General features: G+C 46.1%; 1 protein-coding gene across 5 annotated transcripts in view; it reads right to left on the bottom strand.

Annotated features, from left to right (window-relative positions):
- Nucleotides 1-4,892: 4,892 nt before the first annotated feature.
- The window catches only part of GRAMD2A (GRAM domain containing 2A), a 35,696-nt gene continuing 15,014 nt past the window's right edge, over nucleotides 4,893-25,574 (bottom strand). For 3 of the 5 annotated variants that reach the window (XM_087941932.1, XM_087941934.1, XM_087941933.1), the window contains exons 2-12: nucleotides 17,759-17,854; nucleotides 15,204-15,264; nucleotides 14,747-14,819; nucleotides 14,376-14,479; nucleotides 13,511-13,609; nucleotides 12,515-12,586; nucleotides 11,490-11,552; nucleotides 10,213-10,369; nucleotides 9,137-9,269; nucleotides 8,936-9,043; nucleotides 4,893-7,768 (exon numbers count right to left, since the gene is read on the bottom strand). In XM_087941932.1, the coding sequence (XP_087798058.1) occupies nucleotides 7,765-7,768; nucleotides 8,936-9,043; nucleotides 9,137-9,269; nucleotides 10,213-10,369; nucleotides 11,490-11,552; nucleotides 12,515-12,586; nucleotides 13,511-13,609; nucleotides 14,376-14,479; nucleotides 14,747-14,819; nucleotides 15,204-15,264; nucleotides 17,759-17,844 (960 nt within the window). In that variant the 5' untranslated portion in view covers nucleotides 17,845-17,854 and the 3' untranslated portion in view covers nucleotides 4,893-7,764. Of the gene's footprint in view, nucleotides 7,769-8,931; nucleotides 9,044-9,136; nucleotides 9,270-10,212; nucleotides 10,370-11,489; nucleotides 11,553-12,514; nucleotides 12,587-13,510; nucleotides 13,610-14,375; nucleotides 14,480-14,746; nucleotides 14,820-15,203; nucleotides 15,265-17,758; nucleotides 17,855-24,449; nucleotides 24,670-25,574 lie in introns of those variants that run through there. The other 2 variants (XM_087941930.1, XM_087941931.1) reach the window with 2 other exon arrangements.

Here is a 25,574-nt window from a genome sequence, read left to right as displayed (position 1 = left end):
AGTAAGGCAGGAGTGGCAATCGGCAGTCCCGGTATAGAAATATGCTCCCAGTTCCCTGCACCACCATCAAAACCAGAAGCAAGACTTGCCTTAGGGATCTAGAACGCACAGCCGTAAAAGGAACAAGTTATTCCATAACAAGAATTAGATTGTCTCCGTAGGCTGATGCCTTTCGTTCCACCGCTTAGAATATTTTAAGAGTCGGCTGGTTTAGGAGCTCACTGGGTCTCTCCTAGCTCTGCAGTTGTATGCAAAGTTGATAGACAAAACCTCTACCGACATGAGGAGCGTGGCGACCCTTCAAAGATCAGTGGTTGAACGTTCCCTTCATTAGTTCTATATTCTAAAAATGAAACGGGGAGTTAAGCCATGTGCTTCAAAATCGGGTTTCAACTTTATGGTTCTCTACAAATATTTTCCAAGATTTGGGGAGCCCAAATCTATTGGGACAATCCAGTTTCTGAAGCTTTTCCAATCTTGCATCCGTACAGATATCCTTCTGTTGGATACGTCTTATGTCCGTCTGGTGGATCTGAAGAGATTTTGCATACAAGAAGCTGCAAAATTGCCTTCATAACCTTTAGCCTGCTCCAATTTTTCTGAATGAATAGCTAAACCCCAATATGTAAACATTATAATCCTTGCATCGCACTTTGATAGCCTGGAATGTTTGAAGCATACTTGCATTGCAAGAAAAGCCAGTTGGAAGCCAAACACCTACTCCGAGAAGGGTGCAACTTTAGAAAGAATCTCAAACTTTACCTTGAGAATTCAGAAAAGGAAACAGAGGGAACTTTTTAACATTTTGGTAACGTTTCAAATGTGTTCTTTGCCCTTCAGAAAGATTTGAAGATTGCACACGACCTCACATTCATCCTGGAAAATGGAATTGGCCCTAACAAACTTCATAACTGAAAATAAAGTTGAAATCCAGACTCTACATAGTCCTGGGGCAGCTTTTTTCTGCAAATACATTAGATTTCTGTTGATTTTAATGTGCTTATCCCTACAAAGATCAGAATTGTGCAGACCACAATATTCCCTGTTCTACTCCAAGGAATCAAAAGTTGGACTCTGATGAAGCAAGGCAAGAAGAGTATTGATTGTGGCCAGCTCTTGTAGAAGTAGACAGGTGTGTTGCAAGCTCCCTAGACACTTCCACACCGTGCCAAAAACACAAATGAAATATACAGTATAATGTCTCCTTTTGTTGAATAAATTCTGAACTTTCTCCCAACAGATAGCAGAAGGAAAAGTTGCAACAATAGCAACCAATTTAGACGAGTGTCTGCAAATCAAAGGAAATATATCCATATGGGAAAGCAGTGCGCAATCTGCAGGAAGACTTAACAGAATGAAACAAAAAGAAAATAGCTGGTTTGTGATTTATTTCTAGGCACTTGAAGCTGCCAACCATATTCTGGAATGGATGATCTAAGTTGTGCTGCCTCTAATCACAATCTCAGCTGCTTGCAGGGAGGGCAAAATCCCTGTTTTAAAACGACGGGGTCTTGTCAAATACTTCAGGCTGCTGCAGAAGAAATAAAAAGCTTGTTTTAGGGTAGTCAGGATGTCCAATTGCAAGGACGGGCTTTCTGCAAAGGACTTTGGGGCCCTCTGGTGTGCACAAGTGGGAACTGCGCCCTTTTTATTCCCAAGGATAGACAAAAACTCCCCCTTTCTTTCATGTATTCTGTACTAATTTTTAGGCTGCTAAGTCCCCATCCTACTCTTCTTTTAAGAAACCTGACAGGAGGACAAGTGAAGACATAATAGAAAGAGAAAAGACCCAGACTATTTTAAAGCATAATGGAAAAGCGTTCTAATCAGGCAAGGTCCAAAAAGCGACTTCTGAACCATTCTTGAAGCATGAGTCATGCCTTATTTTAAAACAATTAAGTACCATATGCCACTTAATTGAGGGCTAGATAAAGGAACAGCCCTTAGAGATCTTGACCGATGGCAAAAAAAAAAAAAAAAAAAAGGATCTGCTTAACTGATTTTGGAGGAAGCTAGAATGGGAAGCAGAAAACCTTAGAAAAAGGCAGCGAGGGAATGTCAAAAGAGAATTATGGTAGTTTCCCAAATCCACCTGATTAAGCCATGCTGCCTGAGGAATTCTGGGAGTTGAAGTCCACAGGTATTAAAAGTTGCCAAGGTTGAACCCACCCCTCGACGACCTAAGACAAAAGAGGATTATGGGTAGTATCGACCTACAATGCTTTTAGTACACAACACATGGAGGCACACTTAATTTCTTTCCAAATTGAAACACCATGAAAAGACCTTCCCGTTCTGAGCTCAATGGGTTGCATGTATTAATCCATGCCAAATGCAGCTGACTGTTCACAGCGAGGACTCTTAACCCATCATCCAGGGCAACAGATGTCCCCTAATCAGTCTGTCAGAAATTGTGGGGCTGTTCGGACAAGAGGCGAGCCAGAGAAAATCTCCAGTCATTTAGCCAATGGGATAGCAAGAAGAAGAGGAAAAAAAGCTATTTAGGCTGGCTCACAAGTCCCCTAGCAAAAGCTAAGCCAATTAAATCTCCCTTAATAGGACAGGGAACATCAGAATGGCGCTTTTCCAATTTGCAATCATGTGCCAGATAAGGACAGAGAAGAAATACGTGTGCTCCACGATTTTAAAACGAAGTCGATGCAATTGATACACGTCGTTCTGGGCAAACGCACAGATCAGAGTCGAAGCTGCCCTTCCCAAATGTTGGAGGGCGGCTCTTAGCTCAGCTGATAACATGCAGAAAGGGGGAAACTACCGAGGAAAGGAGGGTATGGAAATAAGCACCGCAGGGACTCCTCCCTTCAACCCCACCAAGGTATTTTTAGAACATGAAAGGTTCAGCTGGTGCTGGCATTAGATGCTCCGCAAAGCTATTCTTGGAAACGGTGCCGGAGAACGGTGTTCTGCATCAAATGAACTACCCATTAAAAATATATATATATCTTTTAAATGTTTTAATCTGCCTATCAGGGCAGAAGTTCTAGCAGGCACGAACGAAGAGGCCTGAAAATTATTCTCGGTGACCGACATCTGCCTGTCCCCCAATTCCCTCCCCTCTTGGGTCCCATGAGCAAAACCCTGATGCTGGTATTTTTTAAAAAGATTTCCATTTTCACCATTTTGAATCTGCGCCCAATGGCCATTGGGCAGCTGAGAAACTCGGATGTTTGACCTAAATGGACCCGTTGGGGAGGCATTGGTATATAGATGATGTAATTGACATAAAGCTGAGAGCTCAAGGCAGGGATTAGCAAATGCAAGGCTACAAAAAGCTTAACGTGTTTTCTCAATTCCGGCTCTTTTGAAAGAAAAAGGATGCGCCCCCCCCCCCCACCGTCTATTTCTTAGCTCCCCCCGCCCCCCACAAACAAAAATACACAACAGAAGAACCAAATTCTACATTCACTGCAAGGATGGACTCTTTTATCTTCACACTGTGATTAAAAACAAGGATCACACGTAAGCCAGAGTCAGAAATCCAGTGCTGTGAGCACCACGGCACCCATACAAGCAGTGGCATCCCAGAGTCTCTGGAATTAAATATAATACTATTTTAAGGAATGCTAGCATCTCCCAAGGTTTGGCAATCTCATGAGGGTTTGGCATTTGGAAAAGGAGATCATTTTGCCCCTGCCTGTGAGATGCCATTGTACCATGTGCCATTGTTTAGCTCCAGAGTACAGGATATGAACTTACAACAAGGTGTAATGCAGGATACTGACTTACAACAAGGTGTAAGGTGTTCAGTGACCATTTGAAGTTACAATGGCTTTGGGGGGAAAGTGACTGATGACCATTTTTCACACTTACGACCCTTTGCAGCATCCTCGTGGTCACGTGATCAAAATTCAGGCACTCAGTGACTGGCTTGTATTTATGACAGTTGCAGTGTCTTGGGATCACGTGATCCCCTTTGGCAACCTTCAGACGAGCAAAGTCCATGGGGAAAGCCAGATTCACTTAATGACTGTGTTACTAGCTTAACAACTGTACAGGTTCGTTTAACAACTGTGGCAAGAAAGTGTTGTGGTTCGCCAGCAGCTGGTACAGATGGCAACGGAATCAGACAGTGGGGAAGAACGGGGACCAGTCCAGACTCGGACGAGGGTCCTGCATCTGATGCAGAGATGAGGCTAGGACCATCTGGGAGTGGGGTGCTGACTCTGGAGCCCCCAGAGTCTGGCAGCAGCAAGGCCGAGGAACAAGGGGAGCCTGTTCCCAGTGTGCATATGCACAGAGCTGCTAGAAGGCGAGAGCAGCTGAGACAAAAGGGGTGACTTGGGAGTAAGGCTGGGAGGTGACCGCCTCTCCCATAAGGTATAAAGGACAGGCAAAGGTAGAGAAACCTTTGCAGGAAGCAAAATCGTTCACTCTGTTTGGATTCAACCTTGAAGCTCTGTGTGGACTTTGTACTTTGGTTGCTTTTTTATAATTCATTTGGCACTTCAGTTGTTGGCAGCAATTCAAAGGAGAGAAAGGTGGGTGCTTATCTCGAGGGACTTTTTGGGACTCATTACCGGCTGGGAATGAACATAATTTCCAGCGTTGAAATAAAACAAGAGTTGTTTTAACTAAGCGTGTGCTTAATTACGGTCTTGGAAACCACGGTCAGAACAGAAAGATCATAAAATGGAACAAAACTCAAATGTCTTGGTTAACAACAAATTCTGAGCTCAGTTGTGATTATTGGGTGGAGGGCGACCCGTGCTAAATCTTAACTGAATTGTTTTGGTCTCTTCAGTATGTTGCATGACTTCAGGCCTTTCTGCTTGTAAAAACCACAGTTAAAACAACTCAAAATGTAGCACAACACATAAGCCCAGCTATTCAATCCTACCTTAGACTCATCTGTATCCAAATAAACCGACCAGTTAGGAGCCGTACACCAAAGGATGATACCTTAACTTTAATTTAAACTTAAAACATAGTTCATACGGTGGTTTCTCATATTTTAAATATATATATATATATTTTTAGGCTAAATGGGAAGTACTCATTGGTACCAACAATGTAACCATGGGTGTGTGTGTTGGATTTTCATACAGACTGGGATTGTTGTTATCCAATTGATCTAAGGTATCAGGTGTTAAAAAGATTTGCTTTCGGCTTTATGCTTTCGGTAGCCGTCCCAAACTGGTAGCCTTTCAGCCAAAACAGGAAGCTGTTTTGCACAGTTCTGCAGCCCAGGATGTCAAAACTGCTAAGCTTTTGTTGGCCCCTAGTATTTCCCTTACTGTCTCATAGAGGACAAAGCCCTCCCCCCAAATATTCTGAAGCAATTGTCCTGAATATTTTTTGAGAACAAATAAAAATGATGACATTCACATTAAGAACAATACTGTGCCTTTATAGTGTGCTTTTCTACTGTATTCAAAGTCCCTCCAATAGTTATTTTCGGTAGGGATAGACATGTGTTGTTAAAAGAACAAAAGGCAATATAGCTCAAGAGCAAACTGGGTTTTGAGCTCCTATGGGCTGCAAACATGCAAAAATGACAGGTGGGGAAAAATGCATCGAAGGGATGACCTTTATCTCTTTCCCCATCCTGGTGCACAAATACCTTCCAACCAACAGGCTCAGCAAAGCTCTTCTTGACATCGCCTAGGTGAGCATTTCCTCACAACTCTGCTCACTCGCTCGCCAGCCTTATATGATGGGTCTTTGCCCCGCCTTTTTTGGGGTCTTGCAAACCCGCCCACTGGCCAATGAAAAAGGGTCCTTGTCTTAGTAGCGCTTCTCCCAAAATAACAGACCGATAAATCAGGGTCACACCTTTTCCAGCCAACAAAGTGGGAGGCTTCGCCTGAAAACAAGTTGCACGAACACCTGAGTCCTTATTGCTAGAGAAGAAACCGACAGCTGTCCGGCAGCCTGGTGGTCCCTGGGAAGGAAAAGAGGAAGAGGAAGCCGTCATGGGCTGCTTCTCTTGATGAAATGGCTTTTGGACCCTGGTAGACACCACAGAGCCTTTCCAGCCATGCCCCACTGTTTTGACCTTTTGTTCGGACTCAACTAGCTGCCAACAGAAGTGTCATTTGCCTCCCATCCATAACCCCTCAAAGTTCTTCCTGAAGCATTGTGGGACAAACTGGGAGGGCCCCAGACGGGTTTGCTGTATGCCAGGAGATCATCCACCTATTGGTGCTGAGAGCCATCCGTTCATCTTTAACCCCTCCCTCTCCATATTTTCTTAGGAGATGCTCATTTGAAGACCCAGCCGGCCCTTCAAAGGTGACTTTGGTCTCCTGCTCCAACCCCACCATTTCTTTCCAGCAGATCCTTTTCCTGATGGAACTTCTACCTTGGTCCAATTCCCCACTTGGCCACCAATAGGATTTTCAGGGCCCGACAACTAAGTATTCTCACCTTGTTGCTAAATTGCAGGTGACTGGCCACTGTAGAGATGACCCTCTGGAGATAGGCATCCATCCACCCATTCCTCGCTCCCTCCCTCCTTCCGTCCACCCACTCACTCACTCAACCAACCAACCACTCAACCAACCACTCAACCAACCACCGAACTAACCAACCAGCACTCAACCAGCCAACCACTCAACCAACCAGCACTCAACCAACCAACCAACATCTGGAAGTGACTCAGATGGACACCTCCCTAGTGCATTGAACTATAAAAAGGGGGAGAGGATATAATTCATATAGCCAATCTCAAAGCAACTGTAATCCTCCTGCAGAGTTGATTTCACCACCTGGTCTACCTGGTGGGGTGGCCTCCCCTCTCCCCTGCTTTTTTCAGCCCATCAAAGCCAAGCTACAGTTTTTAGTTTAAGGAGGGCATTTTGGGCTGCCACTCAATCTCCGAGACGCTTCTTTTACGTTTTCCCGAAAAGACCCTGATGCAGCTGCCTACCCAACAGCTCGGCACGTTCAGTTGGCTCCAGTCCATAAGAACGTTGGGCTTGCCTGGCAGCCGAGAGGCCCCCATCTCCTCCAAGTCACTTTGGCTCTCTGGAAATTTTGCAGGGGTGCAAATCACTACAGCAGCATTGTTTGGGGGGGTCCTTTAGTGCAAGAAAAATGGTCCTAAGGAGAACTCGGAATACCAGGGTGTGAAAGGGCAGAGAGGGGACCGCTGAAAACTCCTACTCATCCCTTAGTCAAACATTATTTACTAGTCATCTTCGTTGACTTGGTTGTGTTTTCGTTGCAGGAGTGATAACTATCCAGCCACCCGCCTTCCACGGGAAAAGAGGCCACAAGTGCTGGCAACGGGCATCCCCGGGAAGATCCCTCTCCGGAGGAGAATCCAGCCATGTCTATCTGGCCTTTCAAATAGCCCCCTGGAGAGCATGTCCTGGGGGCCATGAAGGTCACAGGTCAGAGCAGCCGAGTCCTTCTAAGTGCTGCTGTTCCAAAGTGCAAGGAAGAACTTTGGAGAAGTCCTCTAGTGCAATCTCCAGTGTTGCTGGCACTGTTGAGAGTAAGTTCCATAACTTTGTCATCGCTGAGGAGGACAAGCTCTGAAATTGTGGCCGGAACTGCCACTCTTGGACCAGTCTAGCTAGGACCTAAGATGTTCTAGCAGAGTCAATGCAACGTGTGAAGCCTCCAACGGGGTGCTTGGAGGTGAGGAAGCACCTGAAGTAGCCCTCACTGCTTTGGTCCAACCAGAATGGAAAGAGGACCAGAGTCCCGCTTGTCCCCATCTTCACAGCAGCCACATTACCTTCTTGGACCTGAGTGTAAGGTGACGTTTGATCTTCTCCCATCTTCCTTGTGCTGCAATCATCTGTCGAAAGAAAGAAGTCCAAGCTGCTGACATAGAGAACAAGGAGAACTCCTTCACTGTCAAGTCAACTACTATGTGCAACCTTTGGGACAGAATTCACATGTGAAGACATCGTGATGGAGGGCGGTATTACACCTCAGTAACTGTCTGGTTTGGCACAGCAACCAAACAAGACAGACGCAGACTTGGAACTGCAGATAGGCCTCAAAATATTGGGCAAACTTTTTGCTTTCAGCAGTGAGGAAAGGCAGATCAAGCGTTGTGGAGACTGCAGGTTACCCACTCCTGTTTTACACAAGTGGAAAAACATGCTCCTTTCTGGGAAACAGAACAAAAAAGCTGGAAGCAGAGGTGGTAATTCAGCAGGTTCTGACCAGTTCTGGAGAACCGGTAGCGGAAATTTTGAGTAGTTCAGAGAACCAGCCAATACTACCTCCAACTGGCCCCACCAACCCCATCTCTGCCTCCCATTGAGTCCTACCTGATCAGCTGGGTCTCCTTTGGTTGCCCTGCACAGGAGAACGGAGCTGGAAAGCAGGTTACTGGGGTCGGGGAGGGAAGCGGGATTTTGCAGTATCCTTCCCCTGCCATTCCCACCAAGCCACTCCCACCAAACCTCCCTAGAGAACCGGTAGTAAAAAAAGTTGAGTCCCACCACTAGCTGGAAGGGACCTTGAAGGTCTTCTAGTCCAGCCCCCTGCTCAAGCAGGAAACTCTATACTATTTCAGATAAGTGGCTGTCCAGTCTCTTCTTAAAAACCTCTAGTTTTGGAGCATTTACAACTTCTGGAGGCAAGTTGTTCCGCTGATTTAATTGCTCTTAACTGTCATGAACTTTCTCCTTAATTCTAGGTTGCTTCTCTCCTTGATTAGTTTCCATCCATTACTTCTTTAGTTTAATCTCTTTTTTTTAAAGTTTGAAACTTTTAGTTTTATTTTTTTTGAAGAAAAAAAAAAATCTGGTTTATTTTCACTATTTTCCCCAAACCGTCAGTCTATCACATGAATGTCTATCACTTTTAGCCTCACAAAGAATTAAAAGCGCAAATGCATTTTGCTGTGTAGCATATTTCCTCTTTGGTCATCCCCCACTTTTGGAGATGACATTGGACGTAAATCTTTGTTTTTTTTCCTTTTTTTTAACCGAAACCTCTGAACGTCTCTCACCTTTGAGATACTCGGGAAAGGTAATCCTGGTTCAAGGAGGAGAGTCGCTGCTCCAGCCGGAAGATTCGGAAGGCCAGGTACGATGAGGACAACACCAAAAGGCAGATTCTGTGGATGAAGAGAGCCCCCCTGTTAGATCTGAGCCAAGAGGGAACCGGAAAGCCCCAGGAAAAACGGGAAAACTCATCCCTTGGGACTTACAACACTATGAAAATTTTCAGCAGCTGATAATCAGCTGGTCTCAGTTCTGCTTTGTAGCTTTCGTCCACAACTAACTCCTCTTCCTCTTCCTCTTCTTCCTCCTCCTCTTCCTCCTCGGAGTTTACTGTGCTTTCTGGAACAGAAATTCAGATCACCCCGAACCCCAATGGGGAGGTTGGAGACCCCAGAAACCAACGATGGCTTTGTGGGAAAAGAGCTCAGTCCCAATTCTGATGTTGCAATTTCACCTGCAACCAAACCAAAGCTGCAAACTACGGCTGCAAGTCAACGTCAGACCTCCAGCCCTTGCTTATCAATGGAGACCGAGTGGAGCAAGGGGCCAGTTTGAAGTTTCTGGGTGTTACCCTAAAAGAGGAACTGACCTGAGGGGCTCACCTTGAAGCCCTGGTCAAAAGGGCCCAGCAGAGATTAGACTACCTGAAACTTCTCAGGAAACAACAAGTGAATGAAAAACTGCTAGTGACCTTCTACTGCTGCACCATAGAGAATGTCTTAACTTACTGCGCTTCTGTATGGTTTGCCAATTGCACAGTGGCAGATAGGAAAGCACTCCAGAGGGTTAATGTCATTGCCCAGAGGATCATGGGTTGCCCTCTCCCCTCTTTGGAAGAGCTTTATAGCTCCCGCTGCCTTAAGAAAGTTCAAAACATTCTCAAAGATCCACCTCATCCTGGGAACCCTTTTTTTTTTTTAACTATTACCATCTGGCAGGCAGTACAGGATAATAAAAACAAGGACAAATAGGCTGAAAAACAGCTTCTATCCCAGGGCAAGAGCTCTGTTGAATTCTGCTGTATAGTGCAGTGTTGGTGCGGTGTCGGGGGTTTTCAATTTAATGTGTGGAGAGTGAAGGATGTGTGTTTGTGTTTATTTTCATGGTCACTGATGTGCACTGAAGATGGTGTTTGATTTCGTTGTACGAGGTGCCATGACAAAGTGAACAAAACAAAACGGAACCCCTCCTGATGTCCTTGGAGCACCGCGCGCCCTCTGGGCCAGCCCAGGAAGAGGCTGCTGCCCCTCCACCCCAGAGGGTCCTTTGCAATTCCACGCACCTGACACCAGGGGCTCCTCGGAGTTGCAGGAGGTTTCCTTAGCGCTGAGGTTGCTGATGGAAGTTCGGTGGATGCATTGGAAGCCAGCATCCGGGAGGGCGAGCGAGAGGGACGGCGTGGACCTCCTTCTCCACTTCACCTCTGGGACGATGACCTCCTGCGGGAAAGCAAACCAACGGTTGACGAAAACAAGAGACCGTGGCCTGAATTTGTACTGATTTTTCTTTTCTTTTTTTTAGTGAAACGTCAAAGTTAGTGACCCAGAAGGAGATTGGCGAAGTTATTTCTGACTCTCGTCTCAAAAGGTGCTTTTCAAAAGGCAACTGGACTTTCTCGTTTTGTTTTTTCTTTGAAAATGTTTCGCTTCACACTCCCCCAAGAAGCTTCTTCAGTTCGAGAATTGAAGAAGCTTCTTCGCAATAAGACTTAGACTTATATTCCACTTCACGGTGCTTTTACAGCCCTCTCTAAGCGGTTTGCAGAGTCAGCATATTGTCCCCAACAATCTGGGTCTCATTTTATTGACCTCAGAAGGAGGGAAGGAGGGAATCTAGAGCTGGTCAGGACTGAACTGAGGGCAGTGGGCAGAGTTTGCCTGCAATACTGTATTCTAACAGGGAGGGAGGGAGGGAGGGAGGGAGGGAGGAAGGAAGGAAGGAAGGAAGGAAGGAAGGAAGGAAGAGGGCTACAAAGCACCGTGAAGTCTATGTGCTATTGGTATTTCCTTCCTTCCTTCCTTCGAGCCCTCTCTAAGAGGTTTACAGAGTCAGCATATTGTCCCCAACAGCCTGGGTCCTCATTTTACCCACCTCAGAAGGACAGAAGGCTGAGTCAACCTTGAGCTGGTCAGGACTGAACTGAGGGCAGTGGGCAGAGTTTGCCTGCAATACTGTATTCTAACAAGGAGGGAGAGAGGGAAGAAGGAAGGGCACCATGAAGTCTATGTGCTATTGGTATTTCCTTCCTTCCTTCCCTCCTTCCTTCCTTCCTTCCTTCGAGCCCTCTCTAAGAGGTTACAGAGTCAGCCTTATTGCCCCCAACAGTCTGGGTCCTCATTTTACCCACCTCAGAAGGACGGAAGGCTGAGTCAACCTTGAGCTGGTCAGGCTCAAACTCCTGGCTGTGGGCAGAGTTATCCTGCAATATTGCATTCTAACTACTGCACCACCATTATCTTGGATGGGAAGGGTGAAAGCGACGGGGTGACTGAGCCTTTGGGTGACCAAAACACTGTTGTGAAGGAACCTGCAGTTTAATCTTTCAGATATCAATCTTACCAAGGCTACTGCGTCTGGCTCTTCGGTGAATTCTTTCAAACTCAGACTTTTTTTGCTGGAGACCTGTAGAGAAAATAAATACCAAAAGTGACCCTAACATGCTTCACAAGCTGGAAGCCTAGAGACTCCAGTCACGCTCGGCTTTACTCAAATAACTCCTTTGTAGCTAAGTTCAACAAATAAATGCCTCTTCAGACCTTTTTGGTCTTCCTGGAAGCAAAAACAGAGCTATGATAGAAGATTTATTTCATATTTCAAAGGTCCTGGGTTAATTCTCAGTCGTTCCACTGGAAAATGCAGACATGCTTCCGGTAAACGTCTGGATCTGCATCTTGGCTGGATTAAGACTTATCTAAACTAATAGGGAAAACTAAATGGCAAAGGAAGCTAAAGAAATAAAAGAAAAAGAAAAAGGAAGAAAATAATAATAAAGGAGTGGCTTAGAAGCTGTTATAAGAACCTTTACGTTTTATCCTTCCTGAGGTTACTTCATAATTCCCTTCTTTCTAGAATCTACCCTTTATAATCATCGAATCTATAAACTTATTTATTTTTCCAGCAAAAGGTCCATCAGGGATTTCCAGTCACTAATAAATGTAGTTAAACTTTTTTTTTGGAACTATTACCATCTGGCAGATGGTACAGGACAATAAAAACAAACAGGCTGAAAAGCAGCTTCAATTCTACTGTATAGCACAATATTAATGCAATATCAGGGGTTTTCAATTCAATTGTATAGAATGAGGAGGAGGTGTGTTTGTGTTTTATATGTATAGTTATAATGTACACTGAAGATGGCATTTAATTTCGTTGTACGAGGTGCAGGGACAGTAAACTAACTAACTAATCTTTCTCCAAGCAAGCAAGTAACATTTTGCCATCTCTGCTAGCTGAGTCACCTTTACCATCCGCTCCTCCACCGCAAATATTTCAGCACCTGTCCATTTTTGTGCGTAATGTAGTCTTGCAGGCAGCCTGCCCCCTCTTCTGACCCATGTCTGAGGTGGGCTGGGGGCTCCCCATACCTGTAAGTGGGTGCAGACACGCCGCAGGACGTCATAGACGCTATCTCTGGAAATGAGGGACACGAAGATGTACTGCAAGAAAAAGAGAATACAGGACGTGTGAGAAGTAGGGAATGAATGTCCAGCCCAGAGGTGGGATTCAGACGGTTCTGACCGGTTCTGGAGAACCAGTAGTGGAAATTTTGAGTAGTTCGGAGAACCGGCAAATCCCACCTCTGACTGGCCCCGCCAACCCCATCTCTTCTCTGCCTCCCATTGAGTCCCAGCTGATTGGCTGGGTCTTCTTTGGTTGCCCTGCACAGGAGATCGGAGCTGGAAAGCAGGTTAGTGGGATGGGGAGGGAAGGGGGACTTTGCAGTATCCTTCCTGTTCTGGTTAGGTAGCATATAGTTAATTTAGGAATGAGAGCTGCCCCCTTAAGGGAATGCTTCGTGGGAAATGTAGTTAATGCCTCTTGGGAGATGTAGTTCATGTCACGTGGTCACATCTGTAATCCTGGTTGGTCACTGAATTGATCTCTGGTTGGGCCGGGGGAGTTTTTGGGCATTCTTACCTGGACCCCAGCATCATGCTGGAGTGTTTTTTTGCCGTAACGCTATGGGATAAAGAGTACCATCTTATCACACTATTGAGGCAAGTATTGGGGCGAAAGTTGGACGTTGGATGAATCTCTGCATAACTGTGAGTTATAATTTGAGGATGCCTAATGAATCCAATAAACTAATTTTGCATGGGAGCCTTTGTAGTGCTTAGCTGCCAGTCCCGAGTTGTTTCGGAAGCATTCAGGAGCGTGGGACAGGAAACTTCCCCTGCCGCGCCCACCAAGCCATACCATGCCCGTCAAGCCACGCCTACAGAACCGGTAGTAAATTTTTTTTGAATCCTACCATTGGTCCAGGCATGTTAGGCCCCAAACCAAGCAGCCGAACTGCTGGCAGCCGGCAGCCATAGTACCGCCCCCTAACCCCTGCTCAATTAATAGCCAGCCATTCTTACTTTTCGGCTGGCGTTGGTGGTGATGGCGAGTCCATTTGGCAACAACCGGGCTGTTTTGTGCTTTTTTATTAGTTGGACGGAGACCACAGGGATAACAACCTGAAACGAAAAAGTAGTTGCAGGATGTCAATTGGAGAGATTTATTTCAGCATCTCAATGGATTCTAGGGGTTGATTTAGGAAACGTACGCTCTATGGAGAGGATTATTCGACATACTGAACCCTGGGCAACTAACAAGTGTGACTGTTGCCTTCCAGTGCCACGTCTGGCATTATGCACTCTCCGTTACAGGTAATCCTTCACTTACGACAGTTCACTTAGTGACTGTTGTAAATCAAATTTACAACGACCCTGAAAAAAAGTGACAGTTTTTCACAGCTATGACCATTATGGCATCCTGTTGTCAGGAGTCTGACAGTTACCCCGATTTAAATCATGAGTCTCGAGCCAAACTTCCAAAACTTCAAAAGGATTTATTGGGAGTTAACAGGTCCGGCACTGCCTGGGTGCAGCCGACTCTGAGACACACAAATTATTGTCACCCTTGACCCTGGTTTTCCCCCATCCCTCCAAGTATATCATAATCCCTATTCTCCAATGGGACACGTCCATAGCCCAGAGTCATCAGTCATTTTCTCCAGTTAGAATCGGCTAGCTGTCAGGACTTGCCACCCAGGCAGCGCCAGCATGTTTACTCCTAATAAATCTTTTTTAAGTTTTGGAAGTATGGCTCAAGACTCATGATTTAAATTGGGGTAACTGCTGGAGCCCGGACACTTTCCCCTGCCACGCCCACCAAGCCACGCCCACAGAACCAGCAGTTTTTTTAAAAAATGTGAATCCCGCCACCGCTGGTCAGGCTTACCTTGATATCTTTCCCAAAAAGGTTTGCGTAGAAGCAGAGCCAGTTTGGAGAAATGTAGAGGCGGCCTTGGATAAGGATGTCTCGCTGCAGAGCACAGGAGCAGACTGGAAATGAAAGAGACGGGAGGCGAGGAATGCTTTTAACCTCAAAAGGAGTCATCAGTTAAAAGAGGGGATGGATAGACGTGAAAGGAGGTGCTGGGAGAGTGATGACAGCCTTAGTAAATGAAAAGGAAAGGCAGACAAGGGATTTGAATCCCAGTTAAGTTTCCTTTTTTGAGGCTTTCCAGCACCTTTGGAAGGAAGAACGCTGGGAAAAAGATTGGGATAGAGACCTGTGTTGTTGTTTTTTGAGGGTCCTTTCCTCTTTACCTTTAACCACTCTCTCTTCAGTGGGGATGTCCTTGAATAACTTGTGATACTGAGAATTATATTTATTGGGAGCCTAGAGAGAAGAAAACAGACCCAAGTGTCAAGAACATGCAAAAGACTGGCCCAAAGCAAGCCTGGAGCATCTTAGCAGCTGTTTTACTTCCTTTCTCAAAAAAAGATCAAAAAGAACAGACCACGTTGAAACCACGACATAAAAAGAGAGAGACAAGGACACTCTTAGCTGAATCAGGAGTGGCTGAGTTCACACAACACACAAGGCCTTCTTGAACTCGGCAGCTTTAAGCTGGGTGGACTTCCAACTCCCAGAATTCCCCGGCCGGCAGAAATTGAATCCACGCATATTGACGTCCTTCTCAACTATTCCAACATAGCTATCAAGGAAAGGGGCCCACCAGATCCATCAAAATGATGACCATCCTCTCTCTCCCTGGCTTACCGTGACTTCTTGGGGACATTTCTTGAGTTCTTCATTCTTTACAGCATTGTCCAGATTCAAGCTGCAGCAGAGATGGGGAGAAATATCACCGTTGAACGTCTTTGTGTCTCTATACCGTTTCCCCGAAAATACAACCTACCCCGAAAGTAAGTCCTAGCTTTCTTTTTATATGTGCACCCAATATAAGCCATAATGAAGACCCCCTCCCACTCCAGAGTGCATAGGTAAAAACTAGGATGGGGATGAGGGGGTGGAGCTACCCTACTACTTACCTTCGGAGAGTTGTAGCCAGGCCTCACACACCATGACACCTGCCTTGCCAACTCATTTCTTCTGCAGCTGGCAAGGCTCTCCTCTGAAGGCCTCTGGAGCTGATAAGAAAGCTCTGGATCGATCCAGAGCTCTGTTATCGGCCGCAGAGGCCTTCAGACAAGCCTTGCTGGTCTCAGAAGCAGCTCCTAAAGGCCTCTGAAAGCGAAAAGGAGGCCAGGGGCAACGCGCACAAGTGAGTAGATGACATTCCCCCCAAAATAAGACCTGGTGCCTTTTTTTGGTGGAAAAAAATATATAAGACAGGGTCTTATTTTGGGGAAAACACGGCACATCACTGTTCCTCAATGAGTCTCATGCTGATACCGATTCACAGACAAGTTTTGGGGAAAGAATTCCTTCACGATGCTAGCTCCCAGATGGAGGAAAGGGATGTTTGCTGAATGCTATCCTTCCAGAGAAGAAAATGACACGTGAAGCCACCGCACGCAGGATGTCGAGATCAGCAATGGGGTGGGGAGTGTGGCCAGCATGGACCTTTTTCTGTAAAAGGTAGGTTACTGAGTCTTTATGCAGAATGCAGAAAAGGAGGTCTTCAGAATTATGTGTGTGTGTGTGCGTGCGCGCGGTGGGGACATTCAACTACTTGCGTCGTTGAGTTGGACAGTCTACCATCTTCTTGGTTACTTGTGTCTCAGTTGGCATGATCTCTCTTCAACTCTCAGCCTCCTTTCCAGGATAACAGAGGACTTTGAAGGGGAAAAGGTTTTCGAGAAGTATTGTCCTTCCCAGTATCCGTAATCGTGATTTTCCTAGACTCCCTGAAGTTATGATTTATGCAGAGAAAACATCAGATATGTGTATTAAAAAATACACATGCCCGAAAGTTAAAACTCACACAAATATCAAACACACCAGCTGTTGTTGGGCCTGTATTCCTTTGGGACCTTAATGCTGACTTGCCAACAAAGATTTAATAACAAGTTGCCCAAAGTTCCATTCCGAGGAGCACCATTCGGTGTTGGTTTACAGGTGGTCCTTGACTTACAGCAGTTCGTTTAGTGACCGTTCAACTTTACAGCCACAGTGAAAAAAAGTGACGTATAGTAAATATGACATATATTTAATAATCCATGTTATTACAGCGGCAAGAATGGTGTTTGCCCAGAAATGGAAGGTTAGACAAAATACCTAGTAAAGACGAGGTGAGAGGTAAGATTTTGATCTGCACTTAAATGGATAGATTAACCTTGGAAATGAAAGATAAAGACGAATCTGATTACGATACAGAATGAATTTTATTATTGGAGGGAACGGAAAGGGAGTTCGTGAAATGAAGGATTCAACTGACACGTAACCGAAAGGGTTTAAGATATATAAAGACCTAACGTATATACGGGTACATAAGATCTTGTATGAGGTGTAAGGACGACAATTTATGTCAATGGAGTCCATCAAGTTCAATGTTTTTAAATATTGTAATCAATAAAATTTGTAATTAAAAAAAGAAAGGGACTTATGACCAGTCCTTACACAGGGCAATCGGCATTTATTTATGAAAGTTGCAGCATCCCAGAGAGCAGTGGATCGCTGGCTTCCAACAAGCAATGGGGAAATAAGGTGCAACTGGGCTTTCTGGTTTGTTTGTTTTTCCTTTGAAGACGTTTCGCTTCCTGTCCAAGAAGCTTCTTCAGCATCCCCATCACCCAGTCAGAGCGGAAGAAGCTTCTCGGGAGGAGAAGCGAAATGTCTTCAAAGGAAAAAAACAAAAAAACAGAAAGTCCAGTTGCCTCTTGAAAGAAAAGCACCTTTGGGACGTGACCTGGAGCGACTTTGAGACTTGTGGACTTCAACTCCCAGAGGTCCTCAGCTGGCTGAGGAATTCTGGGAGTTGAAGTCCACAAGTCTTAAAAGCTGCCAAGGTTGGAGACTCCTGACCTGGAGGACTGAGAATCTCCATAGGCATCAGTGTGGGAATCTGGATTCGCTTAATGACTCTGTGTTACACTTAAGAATGATTCACTTAACAACCATGGCAAGAAGGGGGCCACAAACTTATTTAATAGCTGCCTTGCTTAGCAGCCGAAATCCTGGCCCAACTGTGGTCGTTAAGTGGAGGCCTACCTGTATCCAGGAGTACCTCTTTCAACCTGCGCCTTCGTGCCAAGCTGAGGGAGCTGGCAACCTGTCAGGAAAGGCAGCTGAGGGACGTCCCCAAGACAAAGGTTGGCCTTGCTCCAGGTGCTCGGCCTTCCTGCCAAGCGGGAGTGAGGCCCCCTGCTCACCTGCCATTTGGAGAGTCCAAGTTCTTCTCCTTGTGCCAGGATTCCAGCTTGTCCAGGTTGTGCATGAGCCCTGGTTTCTCATGCATTGCTTTGGAACTGCAGACAAATGGGGAAGGGAGGGAGGAGAGAGGGGAGGGAGGGAGGAGAGAGGGGAGGGAGAGGGGAGGAGAAGGAGGGAGGGAGGGAGGGGAGGGAGGGAGGGAGGGAAGGAGGGAGGGAGAAAAGGGAGGGAGAGAGGGAAAGGGAGGAGAGAGGGAGGGAGGGAGAGGGAGGGAGGGGAGAGAGGGAAGGGAGGGAGGAGAAGGGAGAGGGAGGAGAGGGGAGAGGGAGGAGAAGGGAGGGAGGGAGGGAGGGAGAGGAGAGGGGAGAGGGAGGGAGAGAGGGAGAGGGAGGGAGAGGGAGGGAGGGAGGGAGGGAGGGAGGGAGGGAAAGGGAGGGAGGGAGAGAGAGGGAGGAGAGGGAGGAAGAGGAGGGAGGGAGAGAGAGGGAGAGGGAGGAGGGAGAGAGAGAGAGGGAGGGAGAGAGGGAGGAGAGAGGGAGGGGGGAGGGAGAGAGAGAGAAAACTCATGTCAGAACGAAGGAGGGTTTGAGACCAACAGCTAGAATTCTTTATTGGCCAAGTGTGCTTGGACGCACAAGAAATTTGTCTTTGGTGCAGCACAGTCTCACTCAAGTATTAACAAAATAACAAGAGTCGGAAGGGGCCTTGGAGGTCTTCTAGTCCAGCCCCTCGGCTCAGGCAGGAGACCCTATACCGTTTCAGACAAATGACTGTCGAATCTCCTCTTAAAAACACTCCAGAATAAAATGCAAAAATACAAAAGTAAATAGGAGGACAAAATGGGGAGGGGAAAGGGAGAAGAAAAATGAGGAGGAGAGGGGAGAAAGGAAGAAAAAAGACTTTGGACTCCCCCTGTTGCAGTAGAATAAAGCATGAAGACTGAATCTCAGCGTTTTACTTTTCCATAATGGGTATAAATACATCCAACGGGTGTAAAACAGTCTCTCTATCTGGATCCCGTGGAAATGTCAGGTCACAGACCGCTGCATAAGACCTGAAATGATCTGATCACTGTTTACATTATTGCTATTTATATATAAATCGTGTACTGATACATCAATTGTCTAGGTGCGATTTATATGTTTATATATCGATATATACACACAAAACTATTATAAAATACAAGGTTCATCTGTCTTAAGGTGTAATGCGTCTTATTTGCTTTGGCTTAGAAGGAAGAATGAATTTGCCACCTGCAATTGTGTACTGAGCAACAAACTTAAAGTGCGTTTAGCATTGTGTAAAACTGACCACTGCTAAATGTTTTGGTTGAGGATTATGGGGTAAACTCAGCCAGGTTTTAGCAAGTCCTACACAGGTTGAAGGACTGGGTTATTAGCTATTAATACCTCCTGAATAAAAAGAGACCCCCCCCCCCCTTGTACAAAATGTATACATAAAAGGAACTTGCACCTTTTTATAATATAATAAATCTTGTTATTGTTTCAGAATAATGCCGTTTATAAGATATAGCTCTTGTTCACAATATATTATTTAAATAGCTTAAAATAGTGTTTTTCACACTGGTAACTTTAAGATGTGTGGAGCTTGGGAGTTCAAACTCACACATCTTAAAAGCTACCAAATTTGGGAGGTGGGGGGGGGGGAAGAAAAAACAACCCTGGCTTAAAATATTGCAAAATTGAGAAAAGAAAGAAAAAAAATTCTATCAGCATCAATTACAATTTAGCAGGTTGTTATTACAAGCATTGAATTACTTGGCTTTTTCATCTAAAGTTAAATATAACATTAAAGAAAAACCCTGCGGTAACTCACACCGAAGTACTGATGACATGATAACCGTTTATTATTTCGTGCAGCTAAATAAAGCAGTCAGTTCATCCACATTTTGTTTTTTAAAATTTAATTCGTTCTGGGTGCGTGCAAAGTCGAAACCACAACCATGGAATTTCCTATTTGTGTCAGAAACATATCAACATGTCAGAAACTGCTTCGAGCTGAGAAAGCCACCATGTTACAGGAATTTGTGTCTGATTTCTAACCGTATATATACAAACACAGACTTGGGGAAAAAGTCTATTTTCCTGGCACACGCAGAGACTCGAGAACATCTTGCAACTCCTTGAAAAAAACCCTTTTGCAAACAGCTTCCACTAAGCAAATAAGTGATTTCGGTCTCATTCTTGGCCTCTGGCCTGGTCACCTTATCTGCACAGATAGCTGGCTTATCAGATACTGGCTTAGCAGGTGGCTTTTGGGAAACCCAGAACAAACAGCCCTTGAGCTAAAGGTTATCCTGCAAAGGCCAAAAGCTGCAATTCAAAGCCTCAGAGGGAACAAAACAGCCAAGCCATTCCAGATTAAAAAAAAGATGATAAAGAACTATTGTCAACAAAGGAGACTTACTGCTGACTTAGGAGAGGGAAGGATGGTAGGAAAACGATCTGCTGGGCATTAAATGGATTGAGTAGCCCTTACAGAACTGGAAGAACGCTCTTTAGGGATGTAGGGAGCCGCCTTCCTCCCTCCATCAAAGCCTCCAGCTCTTTGGAGAAGGCTCAACTGCTGGGAAAGGTGGAAGGAAAGAGGCGGCCATCAACCAGGTGTGCAGACTTGGTTACAATGGCCGTTGGGGGCATCATTGGAAGAGCCGAAGGACCAGATTAAGGGATCGATTATTACGGAGGAAATCTATCTATACGGGCCACTCGCTTGGCAAGACTTTGGAAAACTTTGCCAAGAAAACTGCAGGGATTTTTGTGAGCAATCACCAGGAGTCCATATTGGCCCATAGGCACAAATTAATCAACCTTAAACCAACCATTACTGCAAAAAAAAAAAAAAAGGTAATAAAATATGGACCAGTCACATGGGCTCAATTTACAACTGTCACAAGTTATGACCGTGAAGGGCAGGTTTCCACTAAGGTAGTAACTGGAGGATTTTAACTATGGCTACCGATGCCCTTCCTAAAATTTCAGGGCTAAACAGCCTTTCTTTCTTTCTTTCTTTCTTTCTTTCTTTCTTTCTTTCTTTCTTTCTTTCTTTCTTTCTTTCTTTCTTTCTTTCTTTCCTTCCTTCCTTCCTTCCTTCCTTCCTTCCTTCCTTCCTTCCTTCCTTTCTTTCTTTTTTCCTGCTGGCAAAACGGCACTGGTAAAAATTGGAGTCTCCCAGCATCTAAAAATAAAATTCACAAAATCCCTTAAATCCCCTTATTAGACTTCTGGAAACCCCCGCACCCACTCCCAATATCTCCTAAATGAGTTCAAGATAAGAAAGAGATAAAGAGTGCTAACTTTTCTTTTTCTGCCTCCTTCTCCACCAGACCTCAGTGACGAATCACTTTGGAGAGAAAAGAGCAGTGGAAAAATTGATGCCTGGGTCACTGAGACCTCAAAAGGGGCGTCTAACGTATATTTCCACTTCCTCTTCTATATTAAGCCCCGTGATCTGGAGGAATCTTAGAGAGATATTTATTTATTTTATTTAGTTAGTTTAATTTGTCAAGCATGTCTGAGAAAACAAGTACAATAAGTATGAACATAACACATAAACATATAAGTATAAGCGGGTATAAATAGATACATAACAAATGAGCATGAATAAATGGGAACATGAGGACAGGGACGGTAGGAACGCTGGTGCGCTTATGCACGCCCCCCTTACAGACCTCTTAGGGATGGGATGAGGTCCGTGGTGGACAATTTAAGGTTAAAGTTAAAATCTGGTTAAAATAAGATTCAAATTTGGTTAATAACTGCTTGATTTTCAATATAAAAAAGAAGATCGGGACAATGTGTTAAAGCCAAATATTGCAACCCTTAATTGTGGAGTCCTTGGGGCGCTATGACCTAGCTCGTTTTCTTGCAGATGTTTCCAGGTAGGTAGTATCTTCCTGCAAAGACCTCCGGTTTCTCAGCTGGCTTTTATCTCTTGAGGGAGGGGCCATTACCTTGCAGCCTTACTCCCGAGTCGCCCGTGCTGCTGCAGCGGCTCTTTCCTTCATGCGCCCTGGGCACAGGCTCCTCGGGGGCCTCTTCCTCACTGCTGCCAGCCTCCACAACCTCCGAAGGCCGCACTCCACCCCCTGACGGTCCTGGCCCCATCCCTGCATCACACGCAGGCCCCTCGTCTGAGTCCTCGCTCTCCGAGACCTCAGCTGTCCACACCTGCTGCCGGCGAACCACAATACTGTCTGGAACTATGTCTCGCTTATTGTGTCCATGTCGTGCAGGGGAATTCACTGGAGAAAGCGATTCTGTTTGGAAGACTTAGAGGCCGAAGGAAAACAGGCCGTCAGAGAACACGGCGGGTGGGCGAAAGCCGATAAGAGCCTGCAACAACTCACAGAACTGGGGCAAGATTGGAAGAGGTGAAAAAAAAACCTGACCCACAGAATTGCCACGAGTTGGATACGACTAAAGCATGGAATCCTTGACTTTACAACTGTTGGTTTAGTGACCGTTCGAACAGACAGCATAGTAGAAGAGAGTTAGAAGGGACCTCTGGAGTTTTCTAGCCCATCCCCCTGATCAAGCAGGACATCCTATACCATTTCAGACAGGGAAGGAAGGAAGGAAGGAAGGAAGGAAGGAAGGAAGGAAGGAAGGAGAGAGATGGATGGAAAGAAGGAATAGAGATTAGAAGAAGGAGGAGATGGGAAGGGAAGGAAGGAAGGAAGGAAGGAAGGAAGGAAGGAAGGAAGGAAGGAAGGAAGGAGAAATGGATGGAAATAAGGAATAGAGATTAGAAGGAGGAGATGGGAAGGGGAAGGAAGGAAGGAAGGAAGGAAGGAAGGAAGGAGATGGATGGAAAGAAGAATAGAGATTAGAAGGAGGAGGAGATGGGGAAGGAAGGAAGGAAGGAAGGAAAGGAAGGAAGGAAGGAGAGAGATGGATGGAAAGAAGGAATAGAGATTAGGAGGAGGAGATGGGAAGGAGAAGGAAGGAAGGAAGGAAGGAAGGAAGGAAGGAAGGAAGGAAGGAGAGAGATAGATGGAAAGAAGGAATAGAGATTAGGAGGAGGAGATGGGAAGGAGAAGGAAGGAAGAAAGGAGATGGATGGAAAGAAGGAATAGAGATTAGAAGGAGGAGGAGGAGATGGGAAGGGGAAGGAAGGAAGGAAAGGAAGAAGGAAGGAGAGAGATGGATGGAAAGAAGGAATAGAGATTAGGAGGAGGAGATGGGAAGGAGAAGGAAGGAAGGAAGGAAGGAAGGAAGGAAGGAAGGAAGGAAGGAAGGAAGGAAGGAAGGAAGGAAGGAGGAGAGATAGATGGAAAGAAGGAATAGAGATTAGGAGGAGGAGATGGGAAGGAGAAGGAAGGAAGGAAGGAGATGGATGGAAAGAAGGAATAGAGATTAGAAGGAGGAGGAGATGGGAAGGGGAAGGAAGGAAGGAAGGAAAGGAAAGAAGGAAGAGAGAGATGGATGGAAAGAAGGAATAGAGATTAGGAGGAGGAGATGGGAAGGAGAAGGAAGGAAGGAAGGAAGGAAGGAAGGAAGGAAGGAAGGAAGGAAGGAAGGAAGGAGAGAGATAGATGGAAAGAAGGAATAGAGATTAGGAGGAGGAGATGGGAAGGAGAAGGAAGGAAGGAAGGAGATGGATGGAAAGAAGGAATAGAGATTAGAAGGAGGAGGAGATGGGAAGGAGAAGGAAGGAAAGAAGGAAGGAAGGAAGGAAGGACGGACAAAGCTGGAAGAGACCTTGAAGGTCTTCTAGTCCACCCCCTGCTCTAACAGGAGACCCCATACCATTTCAGACAAATGGCTGGCTATCCAGTCTCTTCTTGAAAGCCGTCAGTGATTCAGTGACGATCATCCCCACCATAAATTTTTCTCCTTATTCCTAGCTTGGTTCTTGGCAACTTGGAAGATGTGTGAACGTCAATTCCCCAGCCATGCGCTGGCTCTTCCAGTTGCTTCCCCCCCCCCTCCCCCTATCTCTCCCCTGCACAATTCCTCCCCCTCCTTTTCCAAACACATGCACCCATGCTTTCCGGAGAGAGAAAAAAAAGAAGTAATAGTTGAATTCTGTTTGCGGGATCCGCTGAAGGGCCTCTCCTAAAGCTCCTTGGATTGTTCGTCTAGGCAACCCCGCTCCTAATCTCTTTCCTCCCCCACCTCCCCCCATGCATTGTGCATGGAAGTAGGTCAGGACATAGATGGAAATGTGCAGGGAAGGACAGGAGGGGTGGGTGGTGGGTGGAGGAATGCAGCTCTCTCGGCCAGCCCTGGCTCCTCTAGGTAGGCACCCAGAGAAAGAGAGAGACATAACACACACACACACACACACACACACACACACAAAAAGAGGTACACTTTCAGAGCACAAAAGAGCCCACCCCCCACTGCAATGCACCTTAGCTTGCTTTTTCAAGCCCGGTTTGTGACCCCCATCGATATTCAGGGAGGCTCTTCTACAGCCAACGAGCCCAAAGGTCCCCATTCACACAACCAGCAGAGAATTTAAAAAGGAATCGAAAATAAACAGCCCCGGAGAGCCGCCAGAAAGCCTGTTTGTTGTGGTGTGCGTTGTTGTTAAATCAACGCTTGCTGCAAGCACCGTGCCAGAGGGCAGAAGACCCTGCGGGTGGTCGTTAAGTCGCTTTTTCCCCCCAGCGCCATCGTAACTTGGAAGGGTCCCTAAGGAAGGTTGCAAGCTGAGGACTACCTGGAATCGGTGCTCGGCGGCGTAGCTCGGTATCGGGGAGGACAACCTGACTTGCTCCATCTTTCTTTGGTTAGAATCACAGAGTCCGAGTTGGGAGGTGCCTTAGAGGTCATCTAATCCAACCCTCTGCTCGCTCAGGGCAGGATTTGCAAGAGCGGGTGTTTCTTAACCTTGGCAACTTGATGTGCGGACGGTCGCTCCCAGAATTCTCCAGCCAGACTCCTTCTGTGACAGAAAACATCACTGGCCCTTCGGTTCAAGGTTGACTCAGCCTTCCGTCCTTCCGAGGTGGGTAAAATGAGGACCCAGATTGTTGAAGGCAAGAGGCTGACTCTGTAAACGGCTTAGAGAGGGCTGGAAAGCACTGAGAAGTGGCGTATAAGCCTAAGTGCCATTGCTATCTTCCTTCCTTCCTTCCCACTTAGCAATAGGACTTAGACTAATATACCGCTTCAGAGTGCTTTACAGCCCGCTCTAAGCAGCTTACAGAGTCAGCCTCTTTCCCCCAACCATCTGGGTCCTCATTTTGCCGACCTCAGAAGGACAGAAGGCTGAGTCAACCTTGAGCCAGTCAGGATCGAACTGGTGGCAGTGAGTAGTGTTAGCCTGCAACACTGCATTCTAACCATTACACCATCGCGGCTTGCTTGATTGCTTGCTTGCTTGCTTCCATCCATCCATCCATCCATCCATCCATCCTCCTTCCCTCCTAGTGGTTAGAATGCAATGTAGCAGGTAACTCTGCCCACTGGCAGCAATTCAATCCTGATCAGTTTAAGGTTGACTCAGCCTTCCATCCTTCCGAGGTCGATCAAATGAGGACCCAGATTGTTGGGGCCAAGAGGCTGACTCTGTAAACCACTTAAGAGAGAGGGCTGTAAAGCACTGTGAAGTAGCATATAAGTCTAAGCGCTATTGCTTTTGCCCTTCCTTCTTTCCTTCCTTCCATCCATCCATCCATCCATCCATCCATCCTTCGTGCGCAGTGGTTAGAATGCAATATTGCAGGCTAATTCTGCCGACTGTCAGCTGTTCAATCCTGACTGGCTCCATATTGACTCAGCCTGCCGTCCTTCCGAGGTGGGTCAAATGGGGACCCAGACGGTTGTGGGGCAAGAGGCTGAC

Source organism: Pseudonaja textilis, chromosome 13, assembly GCF_049901715.1.
Source record: "Pseudonaja textilis isolate UNSWEBS1 chromosome 13, rPseTex1.2, whole genome shotgun sequence".
Taxonomy (NCBI): Eukaryota; Metazoa; Chordata; class Lepidosauria; order Squamata; family Elapidae; genus Pseudonaja; species Pseudonaja textilis.
This window is presented reverse-complemented; position numbering and strand designations above follow the sequence as displayed.